Consider the following 16,721-nt stretch of genomic DNA (forward strand, 5'->3'; position numbering starts at 1 on the left):
TATGCATCTGTACAGCAATTCTCTTGTGTAAATACAATCAACTGTATTTATATTGTTAACATTAAAGTTTTCCTTAGGATGAAAATGTGTCAGATAATACAATACTTCTGCACACTTGATGTGACTTCATTACCTCAGTGACATCATCAGCATTGTCTAAACACAGGTTTATCATAATAACATCTTCAACTTCTGTGCTTTCGTGTTCTTCGTTCTTCAGATCCCATAACAGTGTATCTCCTTCATCACCAGTACAAGGTTTTGGATTTGATGTTGCATCATCTGTGTTAGTATTCTGGATTGCCAAAGCACTCGATTCATTGGGTGATTCAGGGCTCCATCGCTTAGATTTTTTTGATGTATGTTCTTGGAGTTCTAGATGCAGACGAAAAAAATAATATAAATACACATACTATACTGTACATATATACTGTACATGTATACACACACATAGTACTGTGCAAAAGGCAGCATATCTTTAATAGAAGTTGTTGTTTATCGTGCCTGCAATTTTAACAAAACCCCTCAATATTTTAAAAATACATATTTTAAGACTGAACTAATAACATACAAATAACAACATTACAGAAGTATATTTGCATGACTGTAAAAAAAACAACATATTGGATAATAGAATGACAGAAAAAACATATTGTAGGCTCCTGGGTTTTGCATGAAAATGCAACGGAGAAAGTATGACAAAGTTAATAAAAACTCTGGCATATTCTCTGGCGCGCTCAAAATATCCAGCTTTTTTACTTAAAAACTGCACAAATCTACTGTATATCTAATGCTACAGATTATTTGCAAGCAAAGATTTTCACACCAAATGTAAAAAAATTTATTGTTTACTATATTACTCTTCAGTGTTCGTAGTGAAAATGATTTCAAAGGCATCTTTGCGTATGTCATTTTCCGTATGTACCCAAAATTTACTCAGTACTGTAAGTAAAATGGCTGTATGGGTTTTACTTTTGCTCGAGAACACAAGTTTTGGTAAGTTTGTCACACTCACTCCTTTTTATTTTCATGCAAAACCCAAGATAATATATTTATTTTACATTTAAAAACCTGTCTGTCATGTAATATGTTGCTTTTATTAAAGGCATGTAAATGTTCGTCTGTATTGCTATTTATTCATTTTCAAATTATGTTTAGAAATATTTTAAGGTTTTGAACATAATGAAGACACAATAAACATACACTATATTGCCAAAATATTGCCTGCCTTCACATACTGTACATATGAACTTAAGTAACATCCACTTCTTGATCCATGGTTTTTAATATGATGTTTATTGTTATAGTGAATATAACATTTGTACTGTAGTTAATATGATGCCTAAGACTTTTCACAGTTTTATATATTTGTGTGTGTGTGTGTGTGTGTGTGTGTGTGAGTGTGTGTGTGCCAAACACCTCTCCAATGGTGGCATTTTTTGATAAAGCCTCCTTTTCCAGTACGTCCCAGGAATCACTGTCAGAGCTGTACTCTTCAATATCACCTCCAGATCCAGTTTGATTAGATGAGTCTGTATCTCTGGTGCAGATGTAAAACCTCAGAATTTTTTATTTCGTTTGTTCATAAAGATGGCCAACAGTGTCACCCAAAGAAATAGGGTTTCTTTTAAAGTCACAAACATGAAAATTAAAATCTTCTGCAGATCCCTTTGTTGAGAGGCCATTCAGAAAAAATAGGTCCTTTCCCACTGCCAGTATCTCTTGTACTGTTGTGCTTTTTTTCAAGGTGACATGTCTTGTGCCACCACCATTTCTGATCCTCACTTGTTGGTATCCTTTGCTAGAAAAATTAAGCCAACCAATTTAATCTTCCTGGTGGTTTTCTCTGCATGATGATTTTTGGGCCGTGACAGCAAACTCCCCTGGCTAGGATTTAAAGGTGACTTTGAACGCAACATTCGAGGTGTTGCGTTCATTAAATTATAAGGGATACACATCTGATTATGTCTCACTAACATGTAAAAGTAATGAAAAAAACAATGTACATTTTATACAGTATATTACAATAAGTACAACCAAACAATGGGAAAAAACCTTACAATAAATCGTAATTTTATAAAATATAAATACTTTGTGAAAAAGGTGTTTATTTAACTTGCCAATTTTAAGCTGGTAATATAAGGATGTCCTGTGCAGTATTGCACATTAAAAGCAGCTATCTTATGGCATTCTCTGAAAGGAAAATGGGAATATAGTACTGTAATCTAGGAATAATGTTGGAACACAAACAATATACATCACTGTAAGCAATGTCATCATAAATTGTGATAAATAAAACTGTTGACTTTTTTTTTGTTTGCATCTTGTCACAATTTCTGATGGCATTACTTACAGTGATTATATTGTTTGGTTTCTACATTACAGTTTATCTGCTGTTTAGTTTGACAGCAGGTCTTCTATACAGCCGCATCAAAGCAGTAACCATAACTTTACACTAATTATAACTAATAAATAGTATTAAACGTTTTCTTAAAAAGTGGATAACATAAAAAGACAAACACTTGTACTTATAACTTCTAATACATTTGACCGTACCTTGTCCTGTTTCATGAGCGATATAGTTTTCTGGGTTATGCCTCTTGACCTCATGAATATTTCTAGGTTCCCCTCCATTGCAGACAGTGGATAGTGCTAATGGTACTTCAACACAACCGTGGGCTAAATGCACGGATGTATGTGTCTTTTCTGTATTTTGTATGGAATAAGATCCCTGTCAAAAATATTTGTGCGTAAAAAAAATGCCGCCTATTTAAACCACTGGCGCCAAAATACCAGATCAGCAGCCGAGCGCTCTCTCATCGTCTCAGGTACGTTTTTTTTCTCAACAGATCCGGACATGTTTAAGAGAAGTAAAATTACAGAGAAGTTTTAACTATAGTAGGTAAGATTTTAGGAGTTTAAAACAGTGGCGGGGCGCATGCGCCGATTCGATAGTAATGCCTGTGCATGTGGCCTTGATGATGTATTTTTGACAGCGGTTTAACGCACAGCATTCGTATGCGTAATTCCGCAATTCGTCCGTGAAACAGAGGAGTTGTAAAAACCAGTTTTGTATATTTCAGAGTTGTATTGTAACAAACCCACAAAATCTCGTATCTGTAAGCTGTCGTGGCCGTAGATTTTGGAATCCAACTCAGACAAAAGACAGAATTACACACAAATCTTTTTTTTTACGCACAAATATTTTTAACAGTGATCTTATTCCATAATTTTGGCGCTGGACGATATATGAGTCACTTGGTCCCGATTCCCTCCGCCCCATGTCCCAATTTTTTTTAATGTCTTTTTTCTTCTTCTCATGTTTCGTTTTTTTCCCTTCCATATATATTTTGTTCGTAGACAATTTTTTACATCCCATGTCCTTTTTTTTTGCTTCATTTCCCTCTCACCCATGTCCCTTTAGGGGCTCCGTAGAAAACAGACTCTGGGTGTGCATCAGAAAAAGTTTGTCAGATTAATGTGCAAAAGCTGTATAATAAAATTTTATAAGCTACATAGCCTACATAAGCTACATACGTGCTGATGACGTTTGGTCTGCTTTCTGTGTTTTGGTGTGTGTGTGTGTGTGTGTGTGTGTGTGTTTTGTTACCTGAGAACTGTCAATAGGTCTTACATATTCATAAAAAGTCGTGGATTATTTAGGGAAACAGAGGCCCTGCTAAAAAAAAAGTTAAGCACATTAGTCACTTTACCCCAAATAAAAGGTCTTTTTGAGTGTCATAATATAGCTGTAACATAACACATATGAAACCGAACAAAGAGTGCGCACTGAGTACTAAAAATAAACCGAACGCGAGGATTAACAAGATGCGTGTTTCGTACCCCCACCCCACCACTCGCCGTCACGACTCACCTGAGCTCTGCAGGCTGGGTCTTCTGCTGTCTTCTGCTCAGTTGCAACAGTTGTTCTGCTGTGTGCCTGCCGCACAGTGCAATAAATACACTGCCATGCACCAGATACCAATATTTACAAATATAAAATAGTTTCAGTGTGTAAGTGAATGTATAAAATCTCCAGTGTGTGTATATTCTGTGTGTGTGTATGTGTGTGTGTGTGTGTGTGCGGGAGAAATAAGTTGGCCTTTTAAATGAATCAATCCAGGAGCACGATGATAGAAAATGACTGTCCTGTAAAAATCTTTAACAAGACAAAGCTCGCAGTCCAAAGCAGCTCTGAGACAAAATGATGTCCATTAAAGCCCTGTTTCCTGGGGGTTCCCTTTATACAAGGTCAGCTGACCCTGCTGCATCACTGAGATTCCCCTCACAATGTTAAGGCACAGTCTTGCAAGAGTTTATTGCAGAACAAACCACCAAACCTTTGTTGTTGCTTTTAAGCTTTATATTGTATACAGTATTTGTGTCAAAAGTGTATAAGACTCGCTTTGTTCAGACTTATGAAAAGATCCAGCTTACAAACATGCTGCCAGAACGGAACTCGTTTGTAATTGTCCCAGGACTTACTGTCTTGTTTTAAATTTAGATACAGTTATTCCATTTCATATACATTTATTAAATACACTTATTCCAATCGCCTTATAGCATACTAGGGTTGAATTTGATATATTACCTTAAAACATACATTTAAAAATATATATGTGTATTCATTGTTTAAGTACGATAAATGAAGAATAAACTGTACTTTCAGCAATTTTACAAATTTTAAATATACAAATTAAGAACGTTGCAGGAATAGCGTGGATTTAGACTGAAGCACAAATACAGACGCACATACACACAAATTCTAATAAATGATGTTTATGTTTATGATGTTTCTTACTCAAATATGTATAATATTGTAGCGTTTTTACGCCGGAAAGGATGGTGGAGAGACGAGTGAGCTTATTTGCTGCCCAATGCAATGGCTGGGAGTACTTTATTAGGTACACAGCAGGTATGGCATGAGCAGCACCTTCACTCAGGAGCCTACATCCAATTCAGCGTCAGCCTGAACTAGAGCACATTTCACACGTCACCCAAACACCTTTCCCCATCATGGTGAGCACACCGACATCCCCGCAAGGCATGCTGGTCGTCAGCCGCCGCCCCGCCCACGCCACAATATTAAAAAAGTACAGATAATCATATTAACATTAGTAAACACATTATTTGAAAACCTAAAAATCTAAAGATATACTGTATGTATGATAAAGGCCTATGTGTATTGTTTGTTTTTCATTATAAAAACAAATATTAATAAAAGAAAAAAAATACTTCTAGCCAAAATTAAAAAAGATGTTGGCCTGTTTTCTGATTTCTTAAAATATGATTAATCACAACATGTAAAGCAATAAGTAAAAGGTCAGTGAAAAAAAAAAGGTCTGAGTTATGCTACTTGTGTCTAATGAAAAAAAGAGCATTTGTTATCTTTTTTCTTAATTAATTAATTAAACATGGATTTAAGTAGTCAAAAATCACTACTTTTAATTATTCTAAAAATTGTAGTAGGAAAGTACTTTTATGAAATAGCTTTTGAACTGAACTGGTGAGATATAGGTGTGTTATATTGTGTTTTACACATAAATACCAGATTCAGTTACCTGTAAATAGAAAGAATTCACCTACGGTACACAGTGTATAACTAGAGATGCACCAAAATAAAAATTATTGTCCAAAACCGAAACTTCTAGATGCACAGAAATTTCCTGCAGTGAAATTAAATTCTACCTGATTTGTTTTTGTCTATGCACAAGGATGTTACTGCTTTTGGAGAGGATGCTACATCAGTAGAGGGACATGTGAAAGTCCTGCAGGACCAGTATAGAAGGACACAGCCAGATACTCGCATTGTTGAAGAGCGAATGAGGAGGACATTTGCCTGGAGGCGACAGGAGATTGCTAGTGGTATGACTGTTGAAGATGCCGTCAACAAATATCCATTCTTGAAGAGTCCATCAGGGGTTAGTGTGCAAATTACAATTCTGAAATTACACATGTAGAATGCTAAAAAAAAAAGTGTATAAGATCCTCTGATTTATTTATGCTTGTCTTTTTCAATTGACTGCAGCTTTATCAAGAAACTGGTTTCCTGCATAAATGTGTTCATCTGAACCGCCACTTTCAAGAAAACTTTGGACACATTACATCCAGTGTGCTACGGCTTGCTCAAGGGAAATCCCCTTTAGCAAAGCCGCACAAAGAAGCTCGAGAAGAATCTCTCATTGAAGACCATCTTGGTAATTGACTCCTAAACCTTATTTAGCACTTTAAGCCTATCAAATTCTTGCCTTTGGATAGATTTTTACATATTTGTTTATCACACCTTATGTTCCAGGAATTGATTTTAAGGCAGCACTTCTCATGTTGCCAGCCTTGTTCAGAGAGAAACTTGAACATTTCATTGTGCTTGGAGAGGTTCGTATATAGTACTCTGTTTTGTATTTCTGTGCAATTCTTAAACTGTATTTATTGTGGCCATATACAAATGGGTGAATAATAATTATCTTAGTCTTTATGCATGTCAATTTTCAGTCCATCAGTTTAGTCAACTGCTGAGAACATTTGACTGATACAGAATTTGTTTTGTGCTTTGTCATTTAGAGTGAACCATCTTCACCATATTCAACTGTTCAAGTACAGGAGACCACTGACTGGAAAACTGTGATTACAAGAAGAGTCACTGCAGTCATCAAAGTTGATGGGATTGAGATCTGCCGGGCGAGCGGTGTGGATGAAGGGGCTCTTGGAGCATTTTGTGCTTATTTTGTCGTTAATTTGACATATCCATCTCATTTGAAGAACACCCTGATGTTTCTTCAGCGGTATGTGTTGACACTTACTGTGGATGATGATAAGCCTCTACCCACCCCAGTTACTAGAATAATCAACCTCTTACAGTAACATCAGCAAAAATGCCCCGCCTGTTCAGCTGCCCTAAATGTTCTCGAAGAACATTCACAATCATCAAATTAATCCAGCACATTGGTCTCATTCATGCACATGAGCCAAATTTTTCAATAACTTGTGGTCTTAATGACTGTCAGAGATCATTTACAAAGTATGTGTCCTTTAGATGTCATGTTTACCGAAAACATAAAAATGCAGTGTTACAACAGACCACTACCGCAGCTACACCTACGACTACGACTACTGACCCTCTACCTCTGCTTGAGGAAGTTGAGGAAGAATGTACTACTGATGTTGCTTTTGTAGCACCCCCAAACATGAACGAGCTGTTGCAGCAGTTTAGAGAAAACCTTTTTGCCTTCATCTTGAAATGCAGAGAAAAAAATCACCTGCCTCAGTCTGTCCAGCAAGAAATTTTGGATGATGTTAATTTCCTGTTTAGTTTTTTTAAAGAGAACTATGATGAATTTCTTGCATATCATCTAGAAATAAATGGCTTTGATCTTGCAGCATGTCCAGAACTTCAAGAAGTGCTACAGTCCCCAGATTTTTTTTCAGAGGCCTCAAGACTTGTTAGGTCTCCATACATGTTAAAAGAGTTTTGTAAGGAAAGATTTGAGATGACTGAACCTGTACAGTACGCACTAAGAGACTCAAGTGGTAACAAGACTGGAAGTTACTCTTATGTTCCTATTTGTGAGGTATTAAGGAAATACTGTTCTCATGAGGACATTTGGGAACAAATACAAACTGAGCGCAATGTAGAAAAAGATGAACTTGTTCTAAATGATTATCGAGATGGACTTTATTTCAAAAACCACAAATTCTTTACAGGTAACCCACAAGCCCTAAGATTACATTTTTATACAGATGAATTTGAAGTATGCAATCCACTGGGGTCTAAACGTAACAAGCACAAATTGTGTGCAATTTATTATACTGTTGGAAATGTGGGTACAAAGTATTGCTCTCAGTTAAAACACATTCATTTAGCTTTACTTGTCCGCTACTGCCATGTAAAACAATTTGGATTGGATGAAATTTTGAAGCCATTGATCGATGATCTTAAAAAGCTTTCATCAGAAGGAATTAATATTCTTGTTGATGGTTCGGAAAAAAATGTTTGCGCAGCTGTTGCAGTTATATCTGCTGATAACCTTTCCTCTCACTTAATAGGTGGATTCAGTATGTCTTTTAATGCTGGTAGAATTTGTAGGTACTGCATGGCCACACATGGTGACATTAAGAGATGCTTTAATGAATCTGACTTTGTTTTAAGAACTGCAGATGTCCACAGATACCACGTAGAGTGTGTAAAGGAAAATCCAGACACCAAAACCATTTATGGTGTTACGGGAGGCTGTCCTTTTGACAAACTAGAGTACTTTAATATTACAACGTCTCTACCTCCGGATGTGATGCATGATTTTCTGGAAGGCGTAGCTCCTTTAGTGTTGCGGCTTGTTTTAAGTAAAGCTCACAGAGAGAAAATCATAACCATACAACGAGTTCAACGAAGAGCTGAGAAAACTTGCTATTGGACAGAATGATAAGAAAAATAAGCCTGCTCCTCTTTCGGAAAAAATTCTAAAAAACTGCAGTATAGTAGGATCTGCCTCACAGAAATGGTGTTTATTTCGCCTGCTGCCCTTCTTGGTAGCACACAGAATTTCTGAGGGCTGTAGCTACTGGCATGTCTACTTACTTTGTCGTGAAATTTCTGACATTGTAATGGCACCAGTTGTAAAAAAAGAATGGCTTCCCACTCTTGATCTCTTAGTTTCTGAGTTTTTGTCATGTACAGTTAAAGAATTTGGTGATGTTCTCACTCCAAAATGTCATTATTTAATCCATTACTCTCGTTTGATGTTATGTTATGGGCCTTTGCGTTCTTTATGGTGTTTAAGGTTTGAAGGAAAACATCAATATTTCAAACAGGTTGCCAGCACATGTAGAAATTTTGTTAACATTTCATCCACTTTAAGTAACCGACATCAACATAGACAATGTTGGGAATTGTCTTCTGTTAATATGTTGGGGGAATATGAGAGAGTTGCTGGATGTTGTGTGAGCACACCATTTCGATCTTTGCCTTTGGCTCAACAGCATTCAGTGAAAGTGAGTAAGAAATACAGCCATGTAAATTATGAAGGCAAACAACTTCAACGAGTAACAGAAGTAGTGCTTAATGATGTCAAATACGGTTTTAAAGATGTGTTTACCGTGGGTCATCTGCATGCAGAAGCTGTTCCATTGTTTTTTCAGATTAAGTACATTCTGAACATAGACACAGACTGGTTATTGTGTGGCAAGCTGTTAATTCCTGTTTCCTTTTGTCGTCATTATTATTCATACTGTGTGAAATGTGAGAATGAATGGACTGTCCTCTCGCCAGGTGAAGAGGTTGATTACCAGGCGTTAGATACCTACAATGTTGATGGCAAGTTATTTATTAGCACTAGATATTCTTGCTGAAGACAAACTGCTGTAAACTTCAAAATGTGCAGTAATTGATATAGCCTGTTTAATAAGGTGTACATTAATGTTAAACAATAGTTATTTGTATTTGTCCAGTTGAATTTGTAATGATTGCCCAGTGGACAATTTCCTGTACACCTATTACCTTTTTGTTTTTTTAACATTTTTATTTATTTTTTATTATATATATATTTTGTTAATGACTGCTTTTATACTTGTTTGTCAAATGGTCTGATGAGTTTTGAGTTTTTCATTGAAGAGATATTTTTTTCTTGACACAACTGCTGTTGTGAGGTGTAATGAATTAAATAGTTTTTGAAAGAACATTTCTTAATAAAATTGTGTATTTCTTAGCCATGGTATTTATCGATTTATTTACGCATACACGCAGACACCAAAAGAATCAAAATGGACAGTAAAGGACAGTATCCTGAGGATGCTTTTAATACGGTACAATTTTTGCCTTCATTGCAAGTGTGTACAGTTGTTCCCGGTACAAAATTGCCCCTTAAATGGTACAAAGCTAGAAGGTACAATTTTGTGCCTCTGACTAGAGGTACAAAATTGTACCCTTTAGGGTACCACCCCAGCGACGGCCACTTGTACCTTAAAAGGTACAGTTTCGTACCTTTTTTTCTGAGAGTGTATACAAAACAAATAAATAACAAATCAACTGACATTATCTGTGCATTAACAACATTTGGTTCGCTGTTAATAAGAAAATATCCATTACTGTTCAGTTACAGTGCATTTTTACAAATAGCTAGAGAAGTAGAAGTCCTCTGTGTGTGAGACTCAGATCAGATCAGAATAAAATGGCTCAATCCTGTAAAAACAGAGAAAAGGACAGAACCATAAAATTGATCAAGTGTTTATTAGAATCAGTCACCTGATTACGCACCTGAAAATGTTGTGCAAATAATGTGTCAGTAACTTACTGTAGTTTCTCCAGTGTACAGTATGGATCCTGCTGTAGATCAGAAAGCAGCGTCACGCCTGATTCTCCTGGATTATTACCGTACAGATACAGTTCTCTCAGGTGTGATGAGGGGTTCGACCTCAGAGCTGAAACCAGAGCGGCACAACCTTCACCTTTAATACTGCATCGGACCAGTCTGTAAAGAGATCAACACACACACACACACACACACACACAAAACATTTTACACTCCTTGTCTGGGTAACTATAGCAGTTATTACTGTTTTTATTGTGCTCCATAACAGACACTATTCTATTCATCCATATGATAGAAATGGATCCAAAAAAGTGACAGTGATGATCAGACCTCATTATATTAAGTGTACAGTGTGGATTCTCCTGACCAGCAGAGAGCAGCTTCACTTCCGAATCCTGCAGGTTATTGTTACTCAGGTCCAGTTCTCTCAGACTGGAGAAGTTTGAGCTGAGAACTGAGGACAGAAACCTACAGCTTTCCTTTGTGAGGTCACACCGACACAGACTGGGAGGAAAAAATATCAAGAATAAAAGCACTAAACATGTCCAGGAATGCATCCAGAGATGACAGATGAGGATAAAAACATATAGTATATTGACATTGATATTGATATTGATATTTAATGCAACCACGGGGGGGCGCAATCCAGTGTCTTCTTGTGCCAGTCCCAAGTCTGGATAAATGCAGAGGGTTGTGTCAGGAAGGGCATCCGACGTAAAACATTTGCCAAATCAATGATGCGAATCAAGAATTTAATTCCCATACCGGATCGGTCGTGGCCCGGGTTAACAACGACCGCCACTGGTGCTGTTGACCTACAGGGTGCTGGTGGAAATTGGGCTACTGTTGGTCGAAGAAGGAGAGGAGGAAGGCGTGTTCGTAAGCAGAGAGAGAAGAGGAAAGGCAAGAGTTTAGGAGTGATAGTGGGGACTTTGAATGTTGGGACCATGACAGGGAAGGGAAGAGAGTTAGTTGATATGTTGCAGAGAAGAAAGGTGGATATACTGTGTGTACAGGAGACCAGGTGGAAAGGTAGCAAGGCTAGAAGCTTAGGATCAGGGTTCAAATTGTTTTACCATGGTGTGGATAGGAAAAGAAATGGAGTAGGAGTTATCCTAAAAGAGGAGTTTGTAAGGAATGTTCTAGAGGTGAAGAGAGTATCAGATAGGGTGATGAGTCTGAAGCTGGAAATTGAAGGGATAATGTTCAATGTTGTTAGTGGTTATGCCCCACAGGTAGGATGTGAGTTAAAAGAGAAGGAGAAATTCTGGAGTGAGTTAGATGAAGTGATGCAGAGCATACCCAGAGGGGAGAGAGTGGTGATTGGTGCAGACTTCAATGGACATGTTGGGGAAGGGAACAGAGGTGATGAAAATGTGATGGGCAGGTTTGGTTTTCAGGACAGGAATGTAGAAGGACAGATGGTGGTGGACTTTGCAAAGAGGATGGAAATGGCAGTGGTAAATACTTTCTTCCAGAAGAGGCAGGAACATAGGGTGACATATAAGAGTGGAGGCAGAAGCACTCAGGTCGACTACATCTTGTGTCGACGTTGTAACCTGAAAGAGATCAGTGACTGCAAAGTGTTGGTAGGGGAGAGTGTAGCCAGACAACACAGAATGGTTGTGTGTAAAATAACCCTGGTGGTGAGGAAGGCGAAGAGGACAAAGGCAGAGCAGAGGACAAAGTGGTGGAAGCTGAGAAAGGAAGAATGTTGTGTAGTCTTCAGGGAGGAGTTGAGACAGGCTATGGGTGGTCAGGAGGTGCTTTCAGTTGACTGGACAACTACAGCCAATGTGATCAGGGAGACAGGTAGGAGGGTACTTGGTGTATCATCAGGTAAGGGGAAAGTGGACAAGGAGACTTGGTGGTGGAATGAGGAAGTCCAGGAGTGTATACAGGGAAAGAGGCTAGCTAAGAAGAAGTGGGACACTGAGAGGACTGAAGAGAGTAGACAGGAGTACAGGGAGATGCAGAGTAAGGTGAAGGTAGAGGTGGCAAAGGCCAAACAAAGAGCATATGAGGACTTGTATGCTAGGCTAGACAGTAAGGAGGGAGAGGGGGATCTGTACAGGTTGGCAAGGCAGAGAGATAGAGATGGGAAGGATGTGCAGCAGGTTAGAGTGATTAAAGATAGAGATGGAAATGTACTGACAGATGCCAGGAGGGTGATGGGAAGATGGAAGGAGTATTTTAAGGAGTTGATGAATGAGGAAAACGAAAGAGAACAAAGAGTAGAAGAGGTGACTGTTGTGGAACAGGAAGTAGCAAATATTGGTAGAAGTGAGGTGAGAAGGGCGTTGAAGAGGATGAAGAGTGGAAAGGCTGTTGGTCCTGATGACATACCTGTGGAGGTATGGAAGTGCTTAGGAGAGGTGGCAGTAGAGTTTTTGACAAGTTTGTTTAACAAGATCTTGGAGAGTGAGAGGATTCCAGAGGAATGGAGGAGAAGTGTATTAGTGCCAATTTTTAAGAACAAGGGAGATGTGCAAAGCTGTGGCAATTATAGAGGTATAAAGCTAATGAGCCAGACAATGAAGCTGTGGGAAAGAGTAGTGGAAGCTAGGTTAAGGGGCGGAGGTGAACATTTGTGAGCAGCAATATGGTTTTATGCCTAGAAAGATTACATCAGATGCAGTATTTGCTTTGAGGATGCTGGCGGAGAAGTACAGAGAAGGTAACAGGGAGTTGCATTGTGTCTTTTTAGATTTAGAGAAAGCGTATGACAGGGTGCCAAGAGAGGAGCTGTGGTATTGTATGAGGAAGTCTGGAGTGGCAGAGAAGTATGTTAGAGTGGTGCAGGACATGTATGAGAGCTGTAAGACAGTGGTAAGATGTGCTGTAGGTGTGACAGAAGAGTTTAAGGTGGAGGTGGGTCTGCATCAAGGATCGGCTCTAAGCCCCTTTTTGTTTGCTCTGGTGATGGACAGGATGACAGATGAGGTAAGACAGGAGTCCCCATGGACTATGATGTTTGCAGATGACATTGTGCTCTGTAGCGAGAGCAGGGAACAGGTGGAGGAAAATTTGGAGAGGTGGAGGTATGCTCTGGTAAGCAGAGGAATGAAGGTTAGCCGCAGCAAGACGGAATACATGTGTGTAAATGAGAGGGACTCAGGAGGATCGGTGAGGCTACAGGGAGCAGAGGTAAAGAAGGTGCAGGATTTTAAGTACTTGGGGTCAACGGTCCAGAGCAACGGAGAGTGTGGAAAGGAGGTGAAGAGCCGGGTACAGGCAGGTTGGAATGGGTGGAGAAAAGTGTCAGGTGTGTTGTGCGATAAAAGAGTATCAGCGAGAATGAAAGGAAAGGTGTACAGGACAGTGGTGAGACCAGCGATGCTCTACGGCTTAGAGACAGTGGCACTGAAGAAAAGACAGCAGGAAGAGTTGGAGGTAGCAGAGCTGAAGATGTTGAGGTTCTCTTTGGGAGTGACAAGGATGGATAGGATTAAGAATGAGTTTATCAGAGGGACAACCCACGTTAGATGTTTTGGAGATAAAGTCAGAGAGGCCAGATTGAGGTGGTTTGGGCATGTTCAGAGGAGAGATTGTAAATATATCGGTAGAAAGATGCTGAGGTTGGAACTGCCAGGCAGGAGGTCTAGAGGAAGACCAAAGAGGAGATTTATGGATGCAGTAAGAGAGGACATGAAGTTAGTTGGTGTGAGAGAAGAGGATGCAGAGGATAGGGTTAGATGGAGGCAGATGATTCGCTGTGGCGACCCCTGAAAGGGAACAGCCGAAAGACAAAGAAGAAGATATTGACAATTAAACCAATAAACAAGATACATTCTTGTTGGTGTCCAAAACCCGCCTTTTATTACAGCCGAACATGGTTAGTTAAATTTTCTTTCTCAGATATTTTAGAATCATGGCTTAAATCATGGACCCAAATTGAACTGTGTTACTTCTGCTTTGCTTTGATTAACATGTGCGCTTTGTAATGGCTTGAATCCACCCCTGCCTGCTCATTCGTTTAGCTTCATATTGTGTAATGTTATTCCATAATGAGACAGGCAGATACTACTGTTCCAGCTGCTAGGCAACATCATCACAATGACAGGCATGATGTGTGATACCTGGCATATAAACCCCTTAAAATGCCTTATTTTGAGTGTGTGGACTTTAGCACTATGCAAATTCGTGTTGTTAGAATGAAGAACAAAGAGAAAGAGAGGGAGCAGTCATGTCCAAAGAGAGGGAGAAATAAGGGAGGATAAAAGGTAAAAGGCATAGAGTTTCAAATAGGAACTTTGAATGTTGGCACTATGGCACTCTTTCTATACTCTCTCCTCTCTACTCCTGTTATTTTCTTGTACCTTATCTCTAAGTTTTGGCAATACAAATGTAAATATTTAAATCTTGAAAAGAGCTACAGTAGCTGATATGATGGAGAGGAGAAAGGAAAAATAATCCCCTTAAAATGTTCACATTTTGTTGCTTTGCATTCTGAAAAGAAGACAGAAACAAATTTTGTTTTATCCAGCTGTATTTACTTAAAAAACAAAACTAAACACCAAAAGATCAACCCCTTCCCAAAAATGACTTGTAGACCCAAATGGGTTAATCTAGTCACCTTCTAAATGACACACGAAGGCTTGCAGTATTTGACCACTCTTCTTTGCAGGACTGGTCATGTTGAATTAAATTTGACAGTGTTTTAAAAGACTTCAAGTCATTTAAAAATGTTTCAAAGGGGTTTAAGTCTGGGCTCTAATTAGGCCATCCAATGACATTCACCCTTTTTTCCCTTCACCCACTGTGTGGTCAGTTTTCCTGTATACAGTAGTTTGGGTAATTGTCATGTTGCTAGATAAATCATCTTCTCATTGACAACTTTCTAACCGAGGGCAGCACATTTTTCTCAATAATTTGACAACATTTTACTCAATCCATTTTCTTTCTATCCTGACAAGTGCTCCAGTCCTTGCTGCAGAGAAACACTCCCAAAACAAGATATTACCACCTTCATGATTTACTTTAGGAATGGTGTTATTTTGAAGGAGAGCTGTGTTGGATCTATGTTCAAACATATCGTTTGGTGGTGTGGAAAATGTACATTTTAGTCTGGTCATAATACCTTTCTCCATGTGACCGCAGACTCTTCGAGTGAGTTTTGCAAAGCTTATTTGCTCAGGGTTTTTTTTCTTGCAACCCCTTCTATACAAGCCACATTGTGGAGACTTTGTAATGCACAAAATGACCAATCTCTGCTATAAATTCCTGCAACTACTTCAGAGTTGATGTAGACCTCTTAGTAACCTCTGTAACCAGCTGTACCCTGGCTTTTCCATGCATTTTTGGGTGACATGCTGATCCAGGGAGGGTCTGCATTGTACCAAATACAAAAGGCAGTGATAAAGCTCTTGAAATATTTTGGATACATTTTCTGACTTTCTGTGAACAACTTTATCCTGAAGATCTTTTTGACAGTGCCTTATCACCCATAGTTGATTGTTTGCAATTTTTCATGCTGACCACAATTGAATAAAGTTGAAAGTCAAATGGCTTTCTGTGTCATTAAGACAAGCTGATATTTTACAAGTCATTTTAGGAGGAAAGTTGATCCTTTTTTGTATTAATGATTGTTTTTTATTTTTATCTGACATGTTGCTGTTATATTCTGCTGAATCCAATTTTTCAGTTGGTTGTTAAAAGTTGTTCTGGGTAAATAGAGTTGGATGAACAAAAAACGTCTCTCTCTTTGTTTCAGGCTGCAAAGAAACAAAATTTCCATTTTGCCGTCTGATTCACGCGCTCGAACACACCGCTTCCCGATTTTCATTTATCACTCTGTTCTAAATAAGTCTTGAACAAGCAACCACTCGTTGCTGGATTATTGCGTGCTCCAAGCTCTGTGTTTTTTCGTGTCTAGTTCCTGCCTAGAAAACTTTGTTGCCCTTCATGCTCCTGACTGCTTTTTGCCCCCTCAATTGCGTGTGGTATCGCATGAGGAATTCAAGTGTGGCAAAGGAGTATGTGAAGGTATAGCAAGCTATGTACAAGGACAATGTTACAGTGGTAAGGTGTGCTGTGGGTACGACTATCTGGGTTAATGTGGAGGTCAGACTGTACCAGATATCAGCCCTTAGCCTTTTCCTGTTTGCAGTGGTCATGGACAGCTTGATGGATGAGTGAGGCACTGGAAAGGAGAGGCATGAAGATCGATAGGAGCAAGACAGAATACATGTGTGTAAATCAGAGAGAGAGAAGAGAAAAGGTGAGGTTGCAAGGAGCAGAGGAAGGTAAGGCCCCCATTCCACTGAGCCGAATTCTCCCGAATTCTAGACTGATGCAAATTTGTTATGACCACTGAAGAGCTCGGTTGAGGAAGGTAATGGCTGCTTACAGCCTCTTTCGGGCTCTTTTAAACAGTCATGATTAAACACAATTGAAAGATACTGTATATTACATGTTAAA

General features: G+C 38.8%; 1 protein-coding gene across 1 annotated transcript; it reads left to right on the forward strand.

The window, feature by feature from the left end:
* The first annotated feature begins 5,728 nt into the window (after positions 1-5,728).
* Positions 5,729-6,910, forward strand: LOC128520487 (uncharacterized). Its single transcript, XM_053494745.1, has 4 exons — positions 5,729-5,921; positions 6,029-6,197; positions 6,296-6,375; positions 6,562-6,910. The coding sequence occupies exons 1-4, from the start codon at positions 5,823-5,825 to the stop codon at positions 6,859-6,861; spliced, it is 648 nt and encodes a 215-aa protein (XP_053350720.1). The 5' UTR covers positions 5,729-5,822; the 3' UTR covers positions 6,862-6,910.
* The last annotated feature ends 9,811 nt before the right edge of the window (positions 6,911-16,721 follow it).

Source organism: Clarias gariepinus, chromosome 4 (assembly GCF_024256425.1).
Source record: "Clarias gariepinus isolate MV-2021 ecotype Netherlands chromosome 4, CGAR_prim_01v2, whole genome shotgun sequence".
Taxonomy (NCBI): Eukaryota; Metazoa; Chordata; class Actinopteri; order Siluriformes; family Clariidae; genus Clarias; species Clarias gariepinus.

Bases quoted from the DNA above. Each gene is read 5' to 3' on its own strand.
- LOC128520487 (XM_053494745.1), top strand. From the start codon at position 5,823: ATGAGGAGGACATTTGCCTGGAGGCGACAGGAGATTGCTAGTGGTATG. The intron at 5,922-6,028 runs GTTAGTGTGCAA...AATTGACTGCAG, and splicing joins TCTTGAAGAGTCCATCAGGG to CTTTATCAAGAAACTGGTTT. The intron at 6,198-6,295 runs GTAATTGACTCC...CTTATGTTCCAG, and splicing joins TCTCATTGAAGACCATCTTG to GAATTGATTTTAAGGCAGCA.